This window comes from Palaemon carinicauda, chromosome 3 (assembly GCF_036898095.1).
Source record: "Palaemon carinicauda isolate YSFRI2023 chromosome 3, ASM3689809v2, whole genome shotgun sequence".
Lineage (NCBI taxonomy): Eukaryota > Metazoa > Arthropoda > Malacostraca > Decapoda > Palaemonidae > Palaemon > Palaemon carinicauda.
The window spans coordinates 111930206-111940205 of NC_090727.1; the positions used below are offsets into that span (position 1 = coordinate 111930206).

Here is a 10000-nt window from a genome sequence, read left to right on the forward strand (position 1 = left end):
CCACCCAAGCCTGATCTATGATCTTCAAGCAGTGCACGATGTTGAAGTGGCTCCTCCAAAATTCACGCAAAGTAAAGTTGGTGTTTTGCGTGACATTAAAGCACTGCTTAAATAAGTGCTTGGTGTACAGCTTCTTAAAATTAGAGATGACTTGCTGGTCTATGGGCTGGAGAATAGAGGTGGTATTCAGTGGAAGATACAGCACCTTTATGAACTTAAATTCATCGAAGATATCTTATACAGGAGAAGGGGATCCTACAGCTGTCAGTTTCTTAATAATTCCGGAGAAGTCAGATTTTAGATAAAAGGATAATACTGGATTAACGGAAAACAGGCCTGGGCTTTGATTCAAATTTCTATCTTGAGTACAGGAGATTAAAAATGATTCAACAATATTCCTTTGGAAATAGTCATTTACATGGATTACTTTTTCCGCCTTTGGCCAACCAATTCTGTGACTTGACTCTAACCAGTGGGAGGCCAAGGCATTATTAAGAGAACCCCTGGAGATGGCCACCTGATGCTGTTTTAATCTGACTGGGATACTTTTGGATGTTTGGCCGACATACAATAAATTACACTCCGAACAAGGAATGCTATACATTACATTATTATCATTTCCAGAACTATTCTTAATTAACATGTTTTTTAATGTACAATTATATTTGAACTACATCAATGTCTAGTTTTTCAAAAGGGGTATAACATCTAAAAAACAAATCTGAAATGGCAAACAAAGCATATTATTAATTGTTTCCTTCCTCTCCAATTGGACACTATAAAATGTTTTCTTAGCCTTATTCATACATTTTTCTAAGAAATATTTGGGATAACAAAGATCTGTTGCAATTTTTTCTATTTTAGTGATCTCGTCCTCAATGTAATCTGGGCTACAAATTCTTAATGTCCTAAGGTACATGGAGGAAAAAACTGAATGCTTTATATTTTTAGAGTGACCGGAGTAAAAATGTACATATGAAAAATTATTTGTAGGCTTTTTATGTATGGAAAACTTAAATTTATCTGTTTCTCTAACTAGACGTTTTAATAGTGCAATTTATTCTATGACGGCCAAACATCCAAAAGTATCCCAATCAGATTAAAACAGCATCAGGTGTCCGTCTCCAGGGGTTCTCTTAATAATGCCTTGGCCTCCCACTGGTTGGGGTCAAGTCACAGACTTGGTTTGGTCAAAAGCGGAAAAAGTAATCCATGTAAATGACTATTTCCAAAGGAATATTGTTGAATCATTTTTAATCTCCTGTACTCAAGATAGAAATTTGAATCTAAGCCCAGGCCTGTTTTCCATTAATCCAGTATTATCCTTTTATCTAAAATCTGACTTCTCCGGAATTATTAAGAAACTGACAGCTGTAGGATCCCCTTCTCCTGTATAAATACGATGTCTGCGTATATGTATTCTCATTGCTGAGTTTGATAATGTCCTGAATGGATGAAAGTACTAACTACAATCAAGTCTTTTCATTTTTCCTTTCATGGCTATATTACACACACACACACACACACACACACACATATATATATATATATATATATATATAACGGGTTTTGATTTAAGAAAAATCTATTTTTGGGGCGAGATAGCCACGCGTCCTGATGGAAATTTATCATTGGCACACTTTTGAAGCCATATGTCTTTAGAAATTTATTGAACCAGCCTTTGCTGGCTGTAAAGACTCGTCCTCAAGGAGGCGAATCACTCATGGCAGAACTCAGAGAGAGATTTAGCCTTTGTCCTGATCATATGTGTCCAAACACATTTTTTTATTTTTTTTTTTTTTTGCAATCAGCAATCCACTAGGCTAATGCAGCTTCCATTTTCACAATTCTTCACTGAGCTATTTTCCCTGTTGGAGCCCCTGGGCTTGTAGCATCCTGCTTTTCCAACTAGGGTTGTAGCTTAGCAAGTAATAATAATAATATTGCAGCAGGTTTGCGGTTGTTAGTTTCGTCTTTTGAACGTAGCGCACTGTTGATCCATTCACTCCATAATAGTGTGCCACAGCGGCATAACTTCTGCACTGTTTCGGCATATCTAAAAGTTTGACCTTTTCACTGATGGTTATCAACTTCCTCTTCATCTTGGGCTCACTAGTGGAATCTTTAGCAGGGGCACGGCGCTTGGGAGGCATTGCAAGGGTTTAACGAAATATTATTTTCAAACAGAACACTAAGATAAGTGAGACACAGTTGACAGCGTGAACGAGAGTGGGGAGATACAACAAGGGAAGAAGATGGGAGAGGAAGCGGTGATGCGCATCCAATCAGCTCACGGGATACATCCACTCGTGCTCTCATTCGTTGATCTCGCGCCGGGAACTAATCATGGGCCTTGTTTGAGTGGCAATGGGTATGTACAAAGGCTTTTAAGAGAGCTTTGTCTGGCATCCTGGGAAACTATTTCTATCGCGTAGTACAATAAATCAATGCTGCTTTCTGCAATGCAGCTGCCGATGTCAGTATTTTTTAATTGTTATTTTTTGATGAATATTTTTGAAAAATCATAGATGCACTGAGGCTGCAAAACTTGAACCGCGAGGGGGCAAGGGATTTTTGTATCTCCCCTTGATGCCACTACTAAAGCAATAGTGGAGTTCCTTGTTTAGCTTTGGGAGGAAAAGCTTCTCTCGGTCTCGGCGATGGAAGGTCATCGCTTGTCTTTGAGCCTGGCCTTCAGACTGAAAGGAATTACTCTTTCCTCTGCGTCTGCATCGCCTCTCTTCATACGGATTTTTGAACCTAACTGGCCTCAGTCAGAAGGGAGACCTCCTCCATGGAGCATGGTTTGCGCCCTTCGGTCCGCAAAGGTTCCCCCCCTGCTACCCAGGATGCCAATTGGCAGATCTTCGCCTGACCTCAATGACAGGTCTCCCGCTCATGCTGGCTTCAGCCAAGAGAGTAGCCGAATCCCATAGGCCTCCTTCAATGTCTCTCATTCATGAAGATAGGCAAGGTAATACTCAACTTCGTTGCTGGCAGCTTGTATCTAAGATCCTAGCCCTTCAGATTGGGAGGCCTTCATAGCGTGACCAATGATCCAGATCAATGGCTACCATGCCAGGGAGAAACTTGAGATGCTACCACAAGAGAACTACAGGGGTCTGGCTCACCCCCCAAGCGTCAGCACTCTCATCACCTCAGGGAAGGTCAAGAGAAGGTTAACCAAGTACACATTCTCGGCTTAGTATCACAAGGTCATGGACTGAACATTGAATCCTGATCCTTCTCCTCATAGAGGAGACCTATCACTCATAATGTTAAGGGCAGGCGTACGCCCCAAGCAGTTATGAAAATTACTGGTTTGTGTCGTTATGGAAAATACAAATTACTTTAAAGTTTTTCACTTTTTCATATAATAACCACGGTTAGGTAAGGATTTTGTATTGGCCTAGCATAACTTGGTTATTCATTATTGTAATGAAAGCACTGGACAAATCTATACACTATTAATTGTTAAACTTGTACAGTACTTTTTTCAAAATTTCGAGAATTACCTGTTACTGTAGTCATGTTGAAAACTTGACACTTTGTGAATAAGGATTTTAGTCTTAGCAGAAAATCTCTTGCAAAATTACCAATTTATTCTCCACAGTAACAATTTTCTAATTGAAATGCTCTTGTATTTCACAATTACTGCACATTGCCATGTCATGAGTGTGTTTTACATATTGTCTTTCAAACTATTAAATGTAAAAAAAATAATCAACAGATTGTGAGCATCATTGAAGAGATTCAAAAAATTCGTAGTCAAGGTACCAGAGAAAAATCTGTTGTTGTTTCTCAGTGGACTACGATGTTGGAAGTTGTACGAGAGCACTTGCGCGAGGTAGGCATAAGGTGTCACACCATATCTGGTCAGGTACTGGTCAAAGAACGAGGTGCTATTGTTGAAGACTTTAACACAAATCCAAAGGGACCAAAAGTAAGTTCATTTTGCTTTTGTAGCTTGTTATATTATCCTGTATGTTTATTTCCCATAATGGTAGAGTCTTATGTTTAGATTGTTATGAATTTACAGTTTAGCCTCGTCTACTGGATTTGTTATTCAGAGAGAAGTAGAATACTGTTGGAAGGTAAAATTCAAAGATGTTATGAAGACCTACGCATGCAGTATTGAGGGAGAATGAAGGGTGAAGTGTAATTATTCAATTCTTGAAGCAGTTTGGTCAATCAGGGAAAGTTTATTCAAGGTTCAAAGAATTGAAGAATACAGTAACGTTAATAACTTGAGCTTTAATTCTTAATGGATTATGAACTTCAAATTGATATAGTTTATTCAAGGTTCAAAGAATTGAAGAATACAGTAACGTTAATAACTTGAGCTTTAATTCTTAATGGATTATGAACTTCAAATTGATATAATGTATTTTGGTAATTTTTTATTACGTCCACAATCTTCTTACAAGGGAGAGATGGGTTCTGGGTGAACCATAGTGTGTATACAGTTTTCGCAAACCTAGTGCTTATACATTGCCTAGACAGTGTCACAATGGTGTTCTTACACTCGCTTTCTGTCTTTGCACAGGGCGTCAACCCACTGGTTTGAGGTTGAGGTGTCAGGATGCTTACTCAGCACACATTATCATGCTCAGGTTTAGCAATCCTGGGTAAAAAAAACTCCAGCCAGTTAGAAAGGGGACTAACATCCTCCTATGTTTGAGTCTTCTATTTAAAGGAAGAGGGTTTGCATTTTTCCTAACTAAATAAACCAGAGTTCTTGACATGAATTTTGCCCACCATCACCTACTCCCAGAAGTCTAGTCTGCAATCAAAGTGGAGTTGTCGTGAGTGAGCAGGGCCGGTGCTTCCCCTCTACCTACTGGTAACAAGCAGTACAGTTATAGTCACTTCATTAAAAGTTTTATAGCTGTGTTCCAGCTTGCGCTGTTATCATCTTCTATGTACAGACCTCAGGTTTATATAGCTAGGAATAATACTAATTCCTTCCAAATTTGTCATATTTGATAAATCACATTCTCCTACTCATCTAGGGAAAGACAGAGAATTCTTATTTATCTACTTTTGGTGATTTTACAATAATTTATGTATTAAGTAAAAAAAACTCCAAAAATTTTTATTGATGAATTTATTTAGTCATGGAACCCAACTACCTTGTTTACTATTGTGTCTTATGGAGATAATTAAAGTAGTTTGTTACACAAAATTCAAATTGCACAACATCATTCAGAACACAATCCTGTGCAAATTAGGAAGTTACCATACCGTTAATTGTAATCACTACGTATTAGCAGATCAAAAGAAAAGAATGGGAGATGATCAGTTGTTGACAACAGAATGGTCTCCATATTCTCAGGTGTGTCGAAGCATTTGGAATGATTTGGTAAAACTAATGGTTGCAATATCAGTGAGGAAGACGATATTTAGATACCTTTGGATTTACGGCTCAAACTACTCAAGCTTGGGCATTGGATGTAATGTTACAAGCTTGATCAAATTTAAATTTAGTAATTCATGCTTTCTCTTCCTTTGCCGTGATGCACCATAGCCATAAGCAAGTTTCATTACTCCCTCACTGATCTATGGCCTCTTCGGGCAATCAACCAGAATCTTCCAGTACACATAACTTCTAGATCACCCATTATAGAAGTGAGAATACAGTCGGCCCTCATTAGTCACGGGTTCTTGGTTTTGGTTTTGGTTTTTCGCAGCCCAGGGAAAAAAAAAATTCTTTGTGATGATTGTTAATCAAACATTAAGAATTTGATTTCTAGTAGTTTGCAAAAGCAGTGGAATGGTCAAGAACAATGCAATACCTATTAAATAAAAATTTTCATAAAAATCACGATAAAATTCAAGCTGGGCGATGATTTCAAATAGCCTGTGCTCCTTTCCGCTGGGAGCACTGCGCGCCACTACCTATCTCTACACCCAGCTGGTTCTAGCTCTCTCTGTACATTGTATATCCATTAACTGTGGTGAAAAATTACAGCTATATTTGAAATAAACTGGGTTTTTATTAAACTGGTGTTTCACTTAACTGTATCCAGTAATAATGCATGTAATATTCACATTTTAGTATCGTATATATACAGCAATTAAAAACACAGCGAATTATCTCATGCATTGTTTACATTCAACCTATGCTGTATTCACTTTCATGATATTACCTCACTGATATAACCTATCATGCATATTAGTATGATACTGTATCTCTTTTGCATTGAGGAAGGAAGCCTGGCCGAGGATTTGGGGATGGTGAACAAATCCTTCGGTTCCCTCCTACGAGGCCGGAGATCCTCTGTCCCCAAGGGCCTAGAGGATTCCGTCGGCTTACGGGTGGAATGTAAGTCCATTGCCGGACGGGGTGAATCCCATCCGGTCGCAGGTCGTGCCTCATTAGACACTATCTCGACCGGTAAAGAAGGGAAGGAGTCTCCATAGTAAGTAACCCTATCCTCCTTGGGGGCTGAAGGACGAATCCTTTTCCTTTCCCCCTTTGGCCTGCCCTGTGGCGTCTTGAACTGTGGGAGGCTACCCTGAGGTTCATGCCTAATCTCCCCCAGAGATCTTTTGCGAGGGGATGATCATCTCCCCTTGCCTGAGGGGCCCGCCTGTGTGAGAACTTCCGACCTCCTCCAAGGATCGGAGGGAGGAGAGGACCCTGGGAAGAGAGGAGGCGACAAGAGAATCCTAGGTGTATCACCTAAGGACTGGGAGCGGGGAACGACTCCCTTCATGGCTTGGCGCATTACATTAAATAAGTTGCTAAGCCACGGGGGGTCACGGGCTCCTGTGGAACTAGGGGGAAGGTCCTTAGGAAAGGACTGTTCCCTGGGTTTAGGAACCTGGGCAGGTTCCCTAACCCTCTTGTCTGATGGAGGCTTCCCTACAGGCAAGATAGGCACAGGCCTACCCGTAGGGATAGGATCTGGGCTCGTTGTCTCTGTTGAGGCCCAAGGGGTTCGAGAGACTGATTGTGAGTGCCAAGATGGTCGTGCGCTCTTGCGCCGAACTGTTGGTAGGCGGAAGGGAGCTCGCGCGCACGCCTCTCCCGATTGCGCGCTCCTGGAGCGCATGATGTTGTTCACCCGTAGAAGGTTGTTCGCGCGCATGGCGTGCCAACAGGATGTTCGCGCGCATGGCGAGCAATAGGCTGTTTGTGCATATGGAGCGCCATAGGATGAACCTGCACGCCATGATCGCCATTTTGTTTGCGCGCGCTTAGTCGGTCGTGCACGCCGATTTGGTTGTGCGCGCCAATTTGGCCGTGCGCGCCAACTTGGTCGTGCGCGCCAACTTGGTCGTGCGCGCCAATTTGGTCGTGCGCGCGAGAGCTCTCAGGTTGTTGAGAGAACTCACTGCTACGCTCACCCGAAGGTTCACGATAGCTTGTGTTGTGTGAGCGTGAACGATCAACACAACGAAAGTTTATAAACTCTCATAATAAACTCTGTCACGAGAACCCGAAAGTTCAGCGTGAACTGTGTTGCGCGAACTCGAAGGAGGAACGCAACGAGAAACCGGAGTTTCTCTGTCACGAAACACCGAAGTGTTAGTGCGACTAGAGTTACGAGAGCCCAAGGGTTCAGCGTAACTCAGGTTACGAGGAATCGAGGTTCCTCTGTCACGAGATCTGAAGGATCGGCGTGACTAACGGTACGAGAACCCGGAGGTTCAACGTTACCGTTGTTACGAGAGCCCGGTTATTATCTTGCTCTGCGGACATGTCCTGGGATTTAGGGCCGCCGCTGCGGCACCTTCATGTCGTCCTTGGAGACAGACCCACATCCTTTATGCGCGGCTTGCCGGGGAACTCAGTGTTCGCGGGACAACACCTGTTCCGAGTGTAGGGAGTGGCCTGCCTCCCAGTGGGAGAGGCAAAAGTAAAAGTGGTTACTCAACCGACAGGTGTGAGTGAGCGTGGTAGCTAGTCTACCCCAACCCCCTCCCGCTCCCTCACTAAAATTGTCTGGGCTGGTTTTCAGCGTTGCCGAAAGTAATAACCTAATAAATAGCGAAGTTTTGTATCTGTGTCGGAACAACTAATATTTAGAGAGAGAGAGAGAGAGATATCAGCTGTTAAAAAGTAATGGAATGCACTGTTTTTGTTTATTTAAAAGAAGCAATTACTGTATTATCGAGATATTTAAGATTTTAGTTTATAGAATAAGCTGTATTTTTTTTTAAGAAACATACTGCGCAAGAGAGAACACATAAGAGGTTGCGTCATGCTTCAAGAAAACGCATGGTGGCGTAGACTACGAGTCGTCTGAACGAAAACACCGAACACTTACAGTAAGTACAGTTAAGCTGTACTGTAGTAATATTACTGTAAATATTTTACTGTAATATACACCACAGTATCAGTGAGTATCAGGTTACAGTACAGTATTATTAGATAGGAACAACTTTTGCTATACAGAACCGTCGGGGGATGGTGACGACTGAAAAACATTACCCTTGCACAATACTGTACTGTAATCTTACTGTGTCCAGTACATAGTGTACATATGTGCAAATTTATTATACACTGTACATATGATTATAAACTGTTGTAGAAACCAAATTAAAATATTAGGCAGTATTTACTGTGTTAATCATCCACTTTGGCACCCGCTCGTAGCAAGGGGCACAGACATTTTAGGTTAGGAGTTAGCCCACCCTAGTGCAGCATTTATTCGTGAAAATTCCCTTCTTACACCTCTGTCTGTAACCTAATCATCGTGAAGAAGGAGACCTGACTGTATCTTCTCCGAATAGATTATATCAGCATCTGTGGTATACATACTGTAGTTGATGTAAATAAGGGATTTTGACGAAGGAAAAATCTATTTCTGGGCGAGGAACCTGTGTCACTCCATGATATAGTTTCCTCTCCAAGTCGGCAACTACCCGAAATTGGAAAGTTTTGCTATTGTTCCTTTTACGCCGTGTTCCTTATTCTCCCATTTTCTCAATATGCCGATTTAGCCTATTTATTGAATTTCATTGTATTTTATTGTTTTTCATTTTGTAACGTCTGCCATTATATGATGTTTTCGTTTGCGTGCTTCGCATCAGTTTTTCCTCTGTGTTTCGGAGGGTAGTACGGTGTACCCCCCCCCTCCGATCACAGTGGTCACATGATTTCGAGCCAGTCTCCTCCCCCTGTGTGTCCTCTCCCCCTTCATGCCTCTCGCCACTCCCTACATAGGGGGGGTAGGCTTAGGTCACGTGCTTTTAGAGAATGGGAAGTCACCCAGGGTGGGGACTGGATCTTTCGCTCACTGCGTCATCGCGAGTAGCGTATGCGCCTTGCCTAGCAGCCCCCCCACCCCCCTTTCTCTCAAGTTATCCATCCGTGTTATTATTCCTCCCGTCCCGGAGGGCCGCGATATTTTGTGAATCGTATCCACTAATGGTAGTTATGTATCTATGATCGGATTCAGACAACCTACTCTGTTCTGATACCTTACATCACCCTATATTTGTTACGTAATGTTATAGATGGTTGGTTCGAGAGAAAGAGAGAGACGGGCTGCGACGGAGACTATAGTTTCTGTCTCAGGTTATCCATCCATGTTATTAACCCTGGATAGGTACGGTCCTCGGACACCCCTTTAAGGGTATACTCGGACGCGAACAACCCCGACGCCAAAAAAAATTCTTGAAAAATCAGTTTTTGCAGTAACCTCCTTTTTTCTTTTGCCAAAAAAAACTTCAATGAATGCTTAAAACAACTGTAAAGATAAATACTACTCATCTGCAGAAAAACTATTTATTAAAAATATTTTAAAAAATTAAGTAGAAAAAAAAAAAGACCTGACATAAAAATTCATAAAAAAAAAGTTTATACATATATACACAAATCCTTTTAGGAATTGATTCTTGAATGTTTAGGACACATCTTGATGTATTTTGGATGAAGTCAGACCCATGGAGGTGAAGATCTGAAATGAGAAAAAAAGGGTAACTTTTTTTGGCCAAAAAAATTTGTCCAAATTTCATGAATTTTTTTGGGTACCCAAATGAAATAGGA

General features: G+C 41.4%; 1 protein-coding gene across 1 annotated transcript in view; it reads left to right on the plus strand.

Annotated features, from left to right (window-relative positions):
• The window catches only part of LOC137633470 (transcription termination factor 2-like), a 100629-nt gene that overhangs the window by 48271 nt on the left and 42358 nt on the right, over nucleotides 1-10000 (plus strand). The window contains exon 9 of the mRNA XM_068365775.1: nucleotides 3731-3943. Within this exon, the coding sequence (XP_068221876.1) occupies nucleotides 3731-3943 (213 nt within the window). The remainder of the gene's footprint in view (nucleotides 1-3730; nucleotides 3944-10000) is intronic.